This window comes from Mya arenaria, chromosome 10 (assembly GCF_026914265.1).
Source record: "Mya arenaria isolate MELC-2E11 chromosome 10, ASM2691426v1".
Classification (NCBI taxonomy): Eukaryota; Metazoa; Mollusca; class Bivalvia; order Myida; family Myidae; genus Mya; species Mya arenaria.
The window spans coordinates 41,624,213-41,641,538 of NC_069131.1; the positions used below are offsets into that span (position 1 = coordinate 41,624,213).

Below are 17,326 nucleotides of genomic sequence, written 5' to 3' on the forward strand. Positions count from 1 at the left end.
TTTTTATTGTAATAATTCATGGTACTTCAAGACTGATTGAAAATGCCACCATAAAAATAACATTAACAGCAGGTTTTGATATTTGGAACTTCAAATCCCTTAACTTTGCAAGTTCTACAATAAATTTAGAAGTATTTTGTACTTCCAAAGCATCCAATTTAACCCATTTCTAGGGAGTAATATACTTCCGAACTTCCTTTAATGTTAACCCTGCCCAACATCATAATCTTTCCGTCATCAACCTCATCACAATCATACTCGGTGTCATCATCTATCTCAGCATCATCATCAATGCTACATATGTCATCTGATTCACCATCATCTCTAGCATTGTGGTAGTTATGATCCATTCAAACACACATCACGCTGATATTCCTTTCCAGACAAACAGTTTCATAACTTAACCACGCTTCCATCTTTAAAAATCCCCACTCAACCTAAAAATTAGCAGGATGCTGGTTGTCATTCAAGCATTTCATTGAACAATGAAAAGGACCAAATGTCATCAATGAGTAATCAAATATTTTTGTAATCAAATATTGTTGTATAATTCAATGGATAATTTTGACCACCTCGTACAAGCAGGCAACCTCCGAAAAGTGCCTAGGCGGTGAGGCTTGCGTCATGTTAACACGCAGACTTGCACTGAGAAGAAATAACATGACAACTTATTCATGAAAATACTTTATTTTCTTATTTGTCAAAATACTTGTGACGGACATACGCTAATGAATAAAATGACAATGACTAGTTCTGAAAATATACATGAAACAAAAACCCACGATACATTATATAATATCATCCAGGCTGTTTCATTAAGAATTCTAGGAGCAGTCTTCATACCTAGGAGAGATTTAACACTGTTGAAAAACCTCTTCATGGTAAAAAAAAACACTCCTGGGATTCTTAATGAAATGCTCCCCATATGTAAAAGAACCAATACTAGATAAAAAAAATAAATATCCCTGGAATTCTAGAGAATCAAACCCTTATATTGTCAGAACTAGTCACACGAAAGAAATGATCTACAAAGTTGCATACGATCACACATAAATAAATTCATTCAACAAAAATCAGTAACCTTCGTAAACAGAATTGGAAATGAGCAGTAGCTTAAAATAAATGTGTTATAAATGTAACAAATTGTAAAAAGAGAAGTTATACCTAAAAACAAGAAGAAATTATTCTCTTTTTTTAATAAATACTGACAACGTTTAGGTTAAGGAATTGTTTTACAAACCTTAAAGAAATATAATTAAATGCATAAACATATAAAAAAAGTTTTAATACAGAAAACAAAAAAAAAATCACCAAAAAACGATTATGCATTTTTAAAGATATGTCATAAAATACATGCATTCTTAACAACAGAAATAGTACTTTAATAGATTAATATCAAGGACTATTATTGCATAGAATTCATATGAAAATGTAGAAACTCAACAATTTTGAAATGTTTTAAAATGTCAAAGCACACTTTTTATTGTCTATCTAGCAAACAATATAATATTGCTTTCTTTGGCAAGTTTCTTAAAAAGTCTTAAAAAATGTTGTTTTAATTTTCCTGCAGGCGGAATAATGTTAAATTATGTTAATGTTCAAACAACAACTGAGTTAAATGATACGAAAACAAAAGTCTTATGTTCAATGTTTAAGCACATTTTTGTGTCAAGTTACCTGTATAATTCAAAGTTCAAACATATTCAGTCATTCAATGCCAGTCATACTTCAGCACTTGATGAAGTATCAAACGTCTAAAACAATTTCTTAACACCTTAACTTTAAAACAAGCGGGAACTAGATCGCAAACAATTCTTAAATACTTAAAACCTTGAACAATACTAAAATAAGTGAACACATGAAATCGAATATAAATCACTGAGTTGGAACAAGAATTATCATTATATCTATATTTTTGCTGCCTTCGAATCACTTTTTTCAATTATTGCAATTTCAAACACCACTTAAGGCAGTTATTTTTCAGGCCAAAAGTATAGCCCCTGGCAATAAGCATATGCTACTAAGCACATGAAAAAAGGCTATGATACATCATATCAATGTCATTATGTTACAACAGTGCCCTACTTGGGCAAATGTGTTAAGACCTTTAACACTCTGCAGAATAAAGCTAACATGGGGAGGGGTTAATATTTTCCGCAATAATAAAACGTGAAAAAAATGACATAAACACAAGTTGTCATATACGATCAGTCACAAGTTTCAATTATCCGCTATGGTACACCCTTAAACCGTATGAATTACAATAGGCTCAATTACTATCAGTCGACTACAGCAAAAACGACGCTTATGTAACATTATACTGTAAATGAATATACAATGCCTACAGTGGCATATATGGGGCCGTCTTGACAAATCAAGCTAAACAAGCTATACGGCCAAACTGCTCATTTGCTGCTTAGTCAACATTAGCCCTCTGCTCAGTAGCTTCCCCCATATCTTCCGATTGGCGAGTGTCACGTCCCTTAGCCTCCTCGACGCGGAGTTTTTTGCCGTTGATGTTCAGGTCGCCCAACGCAGACAAAGCGGATTCCATGAGCTCGCTGTTCTCAAACTGTAGGAAAGCATGGCCGTTCCCGCCGTGCCAGATGACGCGCAGTGGATCAACCTCGCGGCCGCGCACTTCTGTCTTGAATGTGCTCACGCGCAGTGAACGAGGCAGACCACCGACAAACAGGGCTGGCTGGCGTCCACGTCTTGGCCTGAACCTACAATAACGAGAGAAAGGCAGAAACTAAAGAACTGCACACAGAAAATATCTTATTCGGGATGCTCATAAGATATATGTTTCTTAGGGCTATACTATCACAATACGCTTTATTAGCCCCGTTGTGAAGACAACTGAAAACAGATTTGCATCACCCCAAGTGCGTTTCCAGAGTAGAATCCAGAAGTGTCTGTTCTGAAAGAACATAAGAAAAGTACCACTGATGTGCATCAAACCCACAACCTCTTGGGTGATGGGTAGACACCTATACCACTCAAACCATAAATTTGACCCCAAAATTCCAAACCCTTAAGGAAGAGCCCAAAAGCACTCCATAAACATGCTCAACTGTTAGTGGGATATATAAGCTTATAAAAAGGAATTTACATTGTACAACATATACCTTCTCTGAGTTCTGCGCTGGTCACGCCCCTCCCCCTCACTCTCGGTCCTCTCACGCCTTTCTCTCCTCTCTCCGCCATCCCCACTCCCATCAGCCTCTCCCTCAGAGTCCTTGGACCTGCGCTGGTTTGGGCGACGCCTGTACCTCCTTGGCCTGAAACAAGTTTGTTATTTTTAATAGCCGCAATAATCACCACTTTGCACATATCTAAATTCAAACTGTATGTTGGTTGTATTTTCCACCCAAAATTGTTAAATTACCTTATAGCCTGAAAATAGCACCTTCTTAGGTCACCCTCTGCCCTCAGACTCTGTGCAATCCCTTTCCCAACTGTTATGTTCCATCTCCCATCCCTCCCATTTTAAACATGAGATATCACTCCCATCTACCTCTTTTGTGTCTTGTGATCAGCAATGCCCTCCAGACTGCCTTTCCCCCCATCTGCCTTGGTTCATAATCCATCTCCCTGCTGTTTTGCCCCCACCCATCCTAATTTTAACCCCAGAGATCTTCCCCTTTTACCTCCTTTATGACTTTTTAGAGCTACTATCCCCCATCACTGTTGTCCCCTCCTTCAGATTCTGCGATCCCTCTACCTTCTGATTTACCCCAACCCAGACATAACATTAGCCTACCTCCTGCGTTGCTTGCGTTCAGTGCTGCCCTCTCCAGCTCCCTTCTCCCCATCTGTGTTTTCTCCGCCCTCAGACTCTGTACGATCCCTATCCCCACTGGTGGGCCTCCCACCCCGGCCTCCTCTGCCCCTGCCGCGCCCACGTCCTCGCCCGCCAAATCCTCCGCCATACCTACGACGGTACCTAAAAATGCAATAAAATGTTTTCTTAAAAACATACAAGTAAAACTAGTATTTACTATAGATAAGGCAACAATAGTTCGTTTAGTTTCCCTCGACCATTTCACACAAAGGAACAGTTACCAAAAAGTTGTTCAAGACTCTTCATGGTCATCATTTTCATTACTAAATAAAGGGGTCAGGAAGTAAAAAAAAACAAAACAAAAACACCTACTTTCCCATCCCAAATAATGTTGGTAGTAAACAAACAAGTGACGTTAATTTCTAAATAACTTTTTTGACAAAAAAGATATGAGAATATTTCTTTGCCTATAAAAGACTGCTATTTTCTGATTTCACACTTGTGAAATATTTTAGATTTGCTTGTATTTTATGATGCAATCCTTGGCCAAAATTGCGAATTGACAGAAATTTGTACAACTATGCAGCGCTGAGATTCCTCGCCTTTGTACCAGTATGTAAGTGACTCAATATGGTTTCCTACTACATTGTGCATAAAGGACATTAAACTACAAACAAATGGTCTAAACTACCTTCTGCGCCCTCCCTCTTGGTCACCGCCCTCCTGTTGGCGCCTTTCCTCACGCTCAGCATCTTCTTTCTCAGCTGCCTCAAGATCAAACTCTGCACCGTCCTTCAGTGTTACGTCAACACCGGCATCTTTCTCCGTCTGCCACAGCTTGCGCAGAATCGGCACACGCTTCAGCTGAAAATAAAATAATCATACCATACTTTGCCCAACTTCTGTCTAAACATTGTTGGAAAAAAAAACCTTTGTGCAAGGGGAAGTACTTCCAAATGAAACAATTTTGTTCCTCTTTTTTTGGTATAAATTTCATCATGCAAAGCATATTTATTTTACTACTTTTCATGCTTAATCGTTTCTTTTTGTCCATGATTGTTACTTTTATTCGATGCCTGATGCATTTGATGTGAGCAAGTAGTAAACTACAGTTGAACACCGCTATTCAGAACATCGTTTATCCAAAATGATCACTATTTTGAAATTATTTTTTCGGTCCCGATTTTATTCCTTCTCTGTTTAAAACTAACTTTTTAATCTTTCATCCGAAATCGCTAGTCTGAAATAAACGCTATTCTGAAGTAAAAATTACAGAACTAATATGGTATTTCATACCTATTTATCAATCCTTAACTCAAACACAATCATCTCATAGTTTTACACACCATAATGTGAAAGCACTCCATCGGCTTAAGGTGACAATGGAGCACATTTAGCGCTTGTGAAAAAATAACAATGACCATGTGTTTGTTACAAACATCAATGTCTAGGACTTCATTAACAAACTGGACAGATAAGTGACTAAGAAACACAAACGGAATCAACTGAGCGACATCACATCATTAAGTTAACCAAACAATACTGAGTAAACAAAGTGCTATTTATACATGCTTTTTATAAACTGTGCTATGTTTCGAATGCATACATGTGCTGTCATTTTGTTCTAAATGTTTAATGTCGTTTTAATAAAGTAGTATAATAACGGATTATTTGTCATTTATTTAACAATAATTCAACAAACATGTATACGAAAAATCACTCAAACCGAACATATCGTATTGGTAACATGTAACCGACACTGCAATCTTCACCACATAATAGTTCACATCTATAATTCGCGAACGCTGTCATTTTCTGAAATTTGTTAATCCGAAATATTGCTATTTCAAAATAAACTTATGGATATCTTGGATTTTGGATTTACGGTGTTCAACTGTACCATACTTTTGGTGACTCCAGCTTGAACCAGATAATGCTGGTAATCTTGCTCTGTGTACAATAACATTTCATGATCTCATTAGCTCGAACAGTGTAGGGATATCAAAACAATTTTACATGCAGCATGATAATGTCAGATTGCTTTTATGACTTCAGCTTGGACCAGATGATGCTGAACCGGTTGCTCTGTATACAGTTACATCTGATGATTTCCATAGCAGGGGCTAAGTAGGAAAGATGCTGGTCTGCTTGCTCTGTGTACAATATCATTTTATGATCTCTTTAGCTCCAACAGTGTAGGGATATGTAAACTATTTCATGTGCAGCATGTTAATGTCACATACCTTCAGTGGCTCCAGCTTCGACCAGATGATGCCTGACGGCTTGCTGCGTGTACGGTTACACTTGATGATCTCCTGTGGGGTGACAATGTAGTCAACAGTCAGGTCATGGTCCTCGATCAGGCTGTCAGGGATGTCCACAATCTACAGGCACAAAATAAATATGTTTTTACACCTAGCAACCCTGTTAAGCTGTTAACAAATTATGTTTTGGCTAGTCTGCACATTCAAATGATTTGATTGGTTAATATGGATAAGCATTGGTCAATCAATAATCATTTTGGTAAACTTTAACCACACCAAAGCTTTAACCTGATTTATACAATTAATCAGGAAAAAACCTAAGTTGTTTCCCTATCTTGAGCTCAACTAATATCTACAAAAACAGTATGGCATGAATCAAAATTATTAATAACGGTAGTTTCACGTTTAGATGTAGTTTTTTGATAAACATCATTCCTCAATTTTCTGACTCAACTATATTTTATGCATAGTCTATGTCATTATCAACTTATCATTGTACTTAATTATATTTCACTTCACTATAATCATCATTTTAAAAAAATCATCCTTTAATTTTCAGTTTCAATGCCAAATATATATTATGTATTACTATCTGAAATACTGGTTAAACCAAGACTTTGGCATTTTTGTGACATTTGTACCAGAACTTTTTTCCGTCCATGAACATATGAGCATTGAAGCATCACTTGTTTGATCATATCACATACCTGACAGTCATTGACAGTGGTGATGACCACAGTGTCTGTGTTCACAGCTTTCATAGAGGACATCATGGCCCACTCCAGGTCAGCGAAGCCTTCTCCTTTTCCAATGCGCAGACCTGCACAGAATGGCAAATTATGCATTATACATTCATGAGATAACTGCATCTGAATTTAACTGATAGTCTCTTTCAATGATGTCAAATTAAATGTAATGTTCACAAATGTGTATAGAATCAGAGTTACGAAAATTGTACATTATATTTTTGACAAAAAGACAAGCCAGATAACAAACTATTATTAACTTGCTTTGCAGCAAACAAAAATATCAATGAAAGTAGCAAATTTTAAATTGTAAGTGTACTGAGAAAATATAACAGAAGATTATAAAAAAAGAAGAAAAATTGTTGTATTTCTTCAAAAACCTTCAGTTGCATAATATACATTTTCTACAAACGTAATAAAACATTTAAAAAAGTTGTTGAATTTAAGGAAAAGAAACTATTTTAACTTAAAAATTCCGACCCATAAATAAACTAGTTCTTTCATAACCATTCTGTAGAATGCTGACGACAGGTAACCTCATATAATTTTAGTACCATTTGAATTTCTATTAATAAATAAAATATATGAGCAAAATTCATTGAACACCAAGTTTTAACAGTTTTCATGTTTGCCCTTTATTTCAACTGAAATCAGACGTTAAATAACCTCTTTTGCAATCTTTTAAGGCCAAGAAATATTTTCACTGATATTATTTTCGGTAATTTCATTTACATAACCTTGTTCTACACCGAAAGCTCTTTCAAATGATACCAAAATAATATGGGGTCACCAGGCATACAAAATTAGCAGATATGTGAGTTGGATACCTTAAGGTGCTTTCAAGTTTTATAAATTCCATTAGGTTATACAGGTAGCTCCAGGGATTTCAGTAAAAGCATGAAGCAACAGTGTACTAGTGTAGTTCAAATTTCTATCATAAATCATCAGAGAAAGGTATTATCTTTTTACAGTAGGCAGAAAAACAATTTTGAGGGCTGAATATAAATTACAAGCATTTACCAGGAAAAGAAAAAGTTTTTAGCAATTTAGAATTACTCCTATTAAAACAACAAGAGATTTTTTAAGTTTGTTAAAAAAAATCCTTTTTCATTATATTATTTAGCCCTCAATATGAAGTCGAATAAAATTCATTCATTGATTATTTTGAACAACCCTAACCTGTTTTTGACACAGCAACAGAGCCAATGACAACCATGTCAACAGTGATTTTATCATATAAGCCAACTGGCTTGGAATAGTCCTTGATTCCCTGCCAAAACAATTAGAGCATAGTTATAACATATAGTCTGTTAGGCAGAGAACATTGCAAATACAGTAGGTCATCATTTGCCATACTTGTCCTTAAAGAAGTGCATGCATATTCATACCTGACATTCATCTTGTATATCTAGCCATTGTTTATATTAATATCAAGCTCTGATTGGAATCGAGCGACATTAAACCAAAGTTATGTGACGTTATAAATATCAGCTTTTCTTTTATACAAACATTTTATGCTGGTAACCTTTCTTTAACAAAAAATAGCCAATTGCAGTGCGCTTGATGGAGTTTGCTTGTTAGCCCTCCTGCATTCTTACAGCTTAATCCTTAATTATGTAGGGGGTCTTTTGTGGGTATTTGTCCGATTCAGCTACTGAAAAGTTTTTTATGCGGTAAACATACTGGCCACCATTTTGTTTTGAGCACACCTACTGACATATTGAATTTAACCCACTACCCTATCCACTGCACTATGGAGGTAACACAAAAAAACATATATTATAATTATTACAATATATTTCAGGTAATCAGGTTCATAATAAGCTTGCAGGGGGTAAATTTGGCTCTGCACATCTTTTAGAACAAGTACCGTACATGGCCTACAAGTACATGTATTTGCAATGCAAAGCATGAAGAAGAAATTATAAGCTGGAAAAAGCTGCTCTCAGCATGCTGATATAAGGCAAAAAAGGCAGCTTTTTCCTGAGCAAAATGTTTTCTTCAAACAAAGCCAGGTAGAACACAAGCACAAAGCTGTAGCAAAGAAGACAACACAATGCCTGGTGTGAGCATCGTTCAATACCTGAGCGAGACACGGCCACGGAGCCGATGATGACCAGGTCAACTTTCAGCTTTTCATCCAAGCTCATGGTGCTGCTGTACTCCCGCACTCCCTGTAGGTAGTCAGTTACATTGCAGATGGGGCCAAAACATAAACAAATAGTTACCCATTTCACTGCTTTTTTTATTTAAAGATAAATGGGTCTGGGTCTTATTTTTTAGATTCAGCTGTGTCTAGAGAACAATTTCACACTTTAAAACTGTCCAAATTTAGAGTGGGTCAAAGTGATCTATAAAGAAGATTTAAGATTCTTTCTGCTGCATTTAACTTCCCAAAAGGAGATAAAAATGACAGTCACTAAAAAGATCCAGAAGCATAAAAAACAATTACGGGTAGGTTAACAATTTAGCGTAGGTCAAGGAAACTGGAAACAAATATTTTTTTCTTGCCTTATACTGTATCATTATTATCTATTGTGTAATCTCATCAAATAGCACACAGCAAAGTTTCATAAGGTCAAGAGTTTCAGTCACATGTGAAACTAGTGTCACACACTAGATTGAACAATTTACTTGCAAAATAAAACAAAAACTATTGCCTAAACCAATTGATAGAGGGAAGGTTTGAAACATTTATTCAAACTACTCAAACTGTTATCATACAACAAACAAGTCTGGTGATAAAATGGTTCTTACGTCTATGCAGTTTGAAAAAATGAAATTATACTGTGCAAATATAGGAATATTAAGAAAATGTTTACTATTTTTTTACCAGTTAAATTATTTAATGTTTATAATCTAAATTGATATTTCAAAGTACAACCATATCAAGATATGCAGGGGTTTCAATATAACTGTATTACCAGAAGGAAGTGCATATGACATATATGTGTTTCATGTATCGCAGGTCTCAATTGCTTCTACATTGTCGGCGTCTATAATTTTTCCTTCTTTTTATTTCCATACAGGCATTTTCTGATAGGGATAGTTTCAAAATTAAAATCTTTTGCAAAATATCTTCGCTTAAAATGAGCTGGTGAATCCCTGTGTAATTATTTCTCAAATGATTATCACCTCACATTACCTGGGAGGTGGCGCAGATCCTCAGAATGTCCTTGGTGGCCCCAGCAGGTGGGGCAATCTTGTTGAACAGCCCACTTCTTAGGCGTGGGGTTGGCACTAGCAATGTCTTCCCAGCCTGAATATCAACATATCAATAATGTACCACTAATTTGCTAAATTCAAACTTAATAATTTGACTTCAAAATGAAGTCAGATTAAACTCTTCCCTGGACAATTTAGCCATTTGGTCAATATTTTCGAATTGTGTACTGGTCACTTATAGGTCACTCCTCACTCTTTATTTGACATTTGTGTTTGTTCATATTCGATACATCAACATGACTATGCTTATCTTAGACAGAGGCATCTGTTTGTTGTTGGGTTATCAAATTTTGAAACTTATATTTACAAGAGAGGATTGGAAGACAGTATGCAAAAAAACAGTGAGCTCTGTTTAACTAACCAAGCGTTTTTGACCTTCACATGGTCTTTATCAGGCTTCACAAATCAAATACAAAACAGTTTATACTGAACTATTACATGATTTGATCAAATTCCAATCCCAATGACACTGAGGGGTATGACCCTTACAGTATAACCTTGACAGTTTGTCTGGGTCATACCGCTAAGTCTCTATGGGTATCGGAAATTGATCAGTATTCTGAACAACAGGATTAAGAGCTTAAAAGTGAGTTAATGCCAAGTCAGGTCATTTGCTTTATAAACAGAAAATATCTTGAAATGGATATATTATAAATACTTCATCAAAACTTGGTATTGGGCACAGTTAAATTATGTAAAATTATAATGTCCAGCAAAAAAACACCTAAACTTTATTGAAAGATCTAAATCCTATTTTCATTAATAATACTGAATATTGTCCTCTACAATGTTAAGAAACTATGGTAATACTCACATCGAGGGTCAAGAATCGGGCCTGTTCCTGAGGCTTGTCTGGGTTAATCTTGACCACTTGGGCCTTCTTGAATTCCTGCATGGTAGGTATTAGCTCTGCCGCTGTGGCAGCACCCTATAAAAAAAAAAGTTATAACATCATATAAATCTCACTAACCTAAATTCTCAAGACAATGATTGACTCCTCTGTGTTTAAAAATTGAATAATATATTGTGATGAACTGCAAGCCAGAACACAAAATCAGGGTAAGACATTAATGTTATTCACCAGATAGTCAGACTCCTGGATCTTAAATACAGATAGTCCAAATTTACAAACAATATATCTTATTGTATTTTTGTTTCCAGAAATTCGCAACCAAAACACTGGAAAAGAAGGAAGAAAATAACTTTTTAACAATCCATCCTGACTCTTCAGAACAGGAATTATCCACACAAAATTTTCACCAGCTTTTTAGCAGTCATGAAAGAATAACATTATGTTTATTCTTTTAAGTCCCACTTTCACTTTCATTTCAAGTTCAAATTTTACCGCAAGTAAACAATGGCTATGTGAAAACACCAGCTATTATCGACTACTTTTGAATTTGATGGATCAAGTTTGGCACTTTGGCATAAGCGGTGTTTTGGGATTATGTTAATTTTTTATTGTGTATTGGGCAGAATTTTTGGCTACCAGACTACCATAAGTGTCAAATCACCCAGAATGCCTTTCATGGTTGTATTGTTTTGACTAACTTTGGAAAATTCCCATTAATCATTAATAGAAAAAAACTCTTAAAGAGATAAATGCAGTAAAAGACTGTAATAAGATTTTTTCTTTAAAGAAAACATCATCTTTCCTACATTTTTTTTTTTTAAATTTTCGTAAGAAATTTGGGCAATGGCTTCAAAATGTACGGAAACTTAAATCACTGTTAAAACGTTGAAATACATAGTCTCAAACCTTCACGTTGGGTATCCTCCTGTTAACCGGCCTGGGAAAGTCAGCCAGGTCGTTCTCCTCGATGTACTTCCAAACCGCATTACGAATGGCAGGCTTGGTGACATCATCTGAAATAACCATTTAGATGAAATGTTTTACATGTTCTGCAGGGTTATTTTCTTGGAAATTTGGGGAAATAACATCTACCCATGGAATTGGGAGTTTTCACATTGTTTTTCACCACACCAAGAATTGTTTATAAATAATTATGTCAGTGGAATATACTAAATAAGCCACATATAAAGATTTTGGGCCATTGATGGACATTTCAGAAAGCAATGCTGAAAAATTCATGGCCGGTAATCATATAACATCCTAAGTCATTATGAATACCACCTCAGAACAATATTACTAAAATTGCTTAAGATATATGTGTTTACATGTTTTTACAAGCAAAAACCATGCATTTCGCATTTTTAATGGTAAATTTTATGTCACACACACCTCCTCATAACGAAAATATAATAGTAAAATAGTGCTGTAAGTATCATCAACATATCAATTGTTCTTTGTTGCCCTAACATGGAATCTTTATGGAAAGACCAAACACTATGAATGCAGTCAAAATAAGCTGGGATGAAATATGTGGTTGCTATGGAAACACAAGTAAAGTAATTTTGATAAAATTACAAGGAAATATGCCCCAATGACAATCCTTCTGAAAAAAAGATTAGAAACTAGGAAATTAAGACATTGAAAAAAACTCATTTTTATAGTTGATTTCTGATAAACCAAAATCGCACGATGCATCTTAAAAACTCTTAAAACAAATTAACCATTCATTTGTGGACTTTTAAAACTTCAACAATAATCCACTTCAATGTTGAACTGTTTCAAACAGTACTTCAATTGAAAGAGAAAAGTGAAGTGGGTTTTTTTAAATGTCGGATTATAGTTTTTATTCAACATTTTGAAAAAAATATGAGAGCAAAACCAAATATCAGTTATTAAAATGGCCAATATAAGACTAAATTCGCTTCGCTAAAAAACAAGTATAGGTCCTTTGGGAAAGGTGACCAGCTAGTTGCAGTTGGGTTTAAAACAATTGCCGCAGTATGCTTCAGCTTACTGAAAATGTTGATATTGAGTCTTAGTCAATTTAAGCAAGAATTCAGACTTGTTAATTCAAATTCAAGCTCATCATTTCAATGGCTATAGAATGTGTTGCTTGCTCTGACTGTTAGGAATAGCAAAACCACTCGCCCCCAAGCCTTTTCACAGGCCTAAATATTAAAATTGTATTTAGAACATTAAGACTAAGTATACCTAGGCCATATGTTTATTTGTTCAGGTGTAGCTTTCATTTTCTGGATTTGTATCTTATACAAATATTTAATCATTAACTCATGTGTGGTAAGAGCTCACTTTATTACGATGAACCGCTTTCATTCACTATAAACCACTTTGACCATAACCATTTCAAAAACCAGACTGAGAACTAAATGCATTGAAGTCATTGTTCTACACCAAATGTCACAGGGTGAGAAAAATGTGAAGCTAGACTGAGGCTCAAACCCGGGACCCCTCGCTGACAGGGCGAATGCTCTATGGGAGTAATGTGTGATTATCTTGGCAATGATCAATTGGTTCTAGGCAATTCGTTCTGAACTATTGTGCTGACAAAAATGTTAACCTGAACAGACTGTCATCTAGGCAATTCCAATAGCCAAAACAACTATCCTTGGGCTAGAATGTAATAATTAAATAAGCTTAACTTTTTTAAAGAAGTGGAAAAGCATGGTAACCAATTTAACCATTTTTACAAATGATGGGCATGTGGCTTCAATGTGCATTTTCTGACCAATTCTTCATAATGGCCGAGTCTATTAATACAAATTATGCGCCTTGACATGCAGTGTATTGATGATGAAATGACAAGCAAAGACAAGTGACTGAGGGAGCATGTGAGGTCACAATTTAATTATTTTTACCTGGTCCCATTTCTTTCACAGATTCTGCAGGCAACTTCTGTGACATGGTGGGATTTCTGTCCTGCAAGATACAAAATGTCAAAACAATGAGCTTTTATCCCAAAAACACACTTAAATTTTATTTTTTGTTGTTTTGTTTTTTTACTTTTGTTTTGGAACGCGCACGAATTCTACTTAAAAAGGCATGGAAATCGCGTGCCGACATTCTCCAATTTAGAGAAGAAAAATTACATATATTTGACGCGGGCAGGTATTTACAGACAGTACAGTTTATAAGACACGTTTCGAACATCGTTTTCCGCATGGAATAAATAGTTATAACAGAGTATTAAATGTTACAAACTAGTAAAAAGTGTGAAGAAAAATCGCAAACGCAAGGCGAGGTGTCAGTCGTGACTCTTTGTACCTCTATGGAGAAGAGTATTTATTTTATTTTTTTTGTCGTTATCATCCAGATTGCTAATTCCCGTACCGTTTCCTGTTAGTTCGAAAACTTGAGAACCTGTTCTCATTATGAATTGTTACTACTTGCTGTCACAATTTTACCGATAAAGATCAACGGCAGAGCCAGGGTTTGAAGGTAAGGGCAGTAACAAAATGACGGGCTTCCACGTCTGTTATCACGAGTTGGTAGAACGCGTACATACGTCGCCTTCCAGACAACATGAAAACAGACTTGGGGATTGCGACATACCCTCCAACAGAACCGAAAACTATGCTCTTTTTTTCAAAATTGAAAGCAATATCTGGCAAGGTTGTCCGGTTAGCGCAGTGGCTTGCGCATTCGCTTCGCACCTAGGCGACCCGGGTTCGAATCCTGGCCTGGGCCGCGGCATGTGACGGTTTGGTGAGAGGTCACCAAGCCGGACAACTGGGTTTTCTACGGGTACTCCGGTTTTCCCCACAACACAAGACCACACTCTCGCGCAACGTCGTGCCAACGAGAGTGATTAATAAAAGTTGCAAAAACTTGTTTCACAATCGTTGTAAAATTAAATTAGTTTAAATTAACTAATATCTGGCAATTAAAGGAAACCCTGTCGGTTGGCATTAGCCACGATGAACACTGCAATATTCGTTTCTGACAAAGGCATGGAGCCAGACGGGCGTTTATTCATAAACCACGAGAAAACAAAACGCATGGAAAACGTTTCATAAGTCTGAACAAAATCTGAAGATTGCTTGAATACGGTGACTAATAACCAACAAATAGCTAGCCAGCTATAGGCTAATCGCTAACGAAAGCACGTACGAACGTCGGTTATCACGAGAAGCATAGTAGAATACGACGGCATACACGAATGTCGGTTATATTAATTATAACGTGAAGCATAGTAGAAAACGACAGCATACATGAACGTCGGTTATCACGAGAAGCATAGTAGAAAACGACGGCATACACGAACGTCGGTTATCACGTGAAGCATCTATAGTAGAAAACGACGGCATACACGAACGTCGGTTATCACGTGAAGCATAGTAGAAAACGACGGCATACACGAATGTCGGTTATTACGTGAAGCATAGTAGAAAACGACGGCATACACGAACGTTAGTTATCACGTGAAGCATAGTTGAAAACGACGGCATACACGAATGTCTGTTATCACGAAAAGTATATTAGAAAACGACGGCACACACGAACGTCGGTTATCACAAAAAGTATAGTAGAAAACGACGGCACACACAAACGTCGGTTATCACAAGAAGCATAGAAGGAATCAACGTCGTACATGGACGTCGGATATCACAAGCCTAATAGGAAACGGCGGCATGAATACGCACGCAGGTAATTACGGCGTAGTATATATACTTAGTTGGACGCCGGTTATCACGAAAGGCAAAGTCAGTTGCAACGCCATTAATACAGACATCAGAGATTACCAGGAAGCGTTATCTACAACAACAACAACATACATTTGGTACGGACATCCGAAATCGTGAGAATCGCGTGAATTCGAGTGTAAATAATTGGAATCATTGTCTGTGACGACAGCATGTACGGCAGTCGGTTGTCATGCATGCATTCAGAACTCCTCGGCCATTTTTATCGAAAACAACCTCGGATGTATGCCGGACATTACAGCTCAGGACTTTTGTAGCCAGTGTTTAATGCTTCAGTGTTATAGTGTGCTTGACATTGTCTTGACATTGTTCCTTTTCCGGTTGCTCGTCATCACTCAATAAACTGCTCGTCTGGTATTGCATGTACATGTGTTGTTGTTTAAGTGAAGGAAAACAAAGACATTTGAATTCAAATCAATCATTTTAGAAAATTATTGATTATATTTGAATAATAATGTCTTCTATGATGACTTTTTCACTTAAAATAAAAGATACATGTAAATGATACTAAACTATTTTCAAATTCAGCAAATGATTCCTGACATTGTGATTCGAAATCTAATTGGAATGGTCTTAATCAAGAAGTAGTATTATGGCAGATTTTTGCCGGTATTTTAGCAAAATTTATTTTGTTTGAACTTAATAAATGTTAAAATGTTGTGGTTTTTTTTTCGTTCGGTTAACTTTTCGATGCCTTAAGACCTATTATATCATGATCTCATTTGTTTGGAAGCACTCGCCTAAGTATTGAGGTAGGTCCAAATGTCAACTGGTTATACACTACATGAGAGATGCAACCACTATCTATTTTAAAGGGAAGTTGTCGCAGTTTAAGAAGCCGTACCGTTCTGAAAAAACGCTCTGCACATACATGCAACCTTAAAGTTGCACCCTCACAGATATACCGATTTTACACCTTTTTGTCTTGGAAAGAGCGATTTTTCGCGTATATATCTGCAAACCAATGATGAAAGATTGCTGACCAGGATCGCAATTTTTCATATTTCCGTTTAAAAACTTATGTTTTATGGCTTAAACCGTTACTGACGGTTCAAAAAAATTGCATAAAACATCAATTTTTGAACTTGAATATAAAAATCTGCGATCTATTTTTGTCAGCAGACCTGTATAATTGGATTCCATGCATTGTCGCAAAAATAGCTCGTTCCAGGACAAAAAAAATTAAAAAAAAGTGGACACAACGTTCAATCTGTAAGAGTGCAGCTTTAAAACTACATTAATAGTGTCTCCCCTTCAACTCTTTATTCTCCTAATGCTTCTTCTTCTTTAACTTGATTCAAACTTAGATAAGTGCCAATGACATCATATGATGTGCCTCTTGCAAGAATTATAAATGTGGCACTTTTTTGGTAAAGTTATCTCCCCTTGTTTATTTTTTGATAATAAAACCTTTGCCAGACACTTACCCGAAGAACTGATATATAGTGATACATATATTAAGAAAAATGATGAAGTATATAACACATATCACATGGAATTGCAGTCAAATAAAGAATCTGTTTCATATCCTAGCATAAATATAAAGAAAATGAAATAAAGATCTATCAGATCTCCGAGGTCTAGCCAGTGTGCAATACTCAAGGTTTTATTAAGAAATGAAAAAAAGAGTATTGAAATTATCATAACAATCTTTTAAGATTAAAATAACAGAAATGTTATATTTTATACATAATAACCCAGTCATATGATTGATGTTTTACAATTTCAATAAA

At 35.9% G+C, this 17,326-nt stretch overlaps 1 protein-coding gene across 1 annotated transcript; it reads right to left on the reverse strand.

Annotated features, from left to right (window-relative positions):
- Nucleotides 1-668: 668 nt before the first annotated feature.
- Nucleotides 669-14,168, reverse strand: LOC128206134 (methenyltetrahydrofolate synthase domain-containing protein-like). Its single transcript, XM_052908402.1, has 12 exons — nt 14,092-14,168; nt 13,749-13,809; nt 11,779-11,885; nt 10,834-10,947; nt 9,940-10,053; nt 8,878-8,968; nt 6,756-6,868; nt 6,028-6,168; nt 4,476-4,648; nt 3,764-3,946; nt 3,129-3,281; nt 669-2,726 (listed from the first exon to the last, which is right to left on the reverse strand). The coding sequence occupies exons 2-12, from the start codon at nt 13,792-13,794 to the stop codon at nt 2,417-2,419; spliced, it is 1,545 nt and encodes a 514-aa protein (XP_052764362.1). The 5' UTR covers nt 13,795-13,809; nt 14,092-14,168; the 3' UTR covers nt 669-2,416.
- Between the last annotated feature and the right edge of the window lie 3,158 nt (nt 14,169-17,326).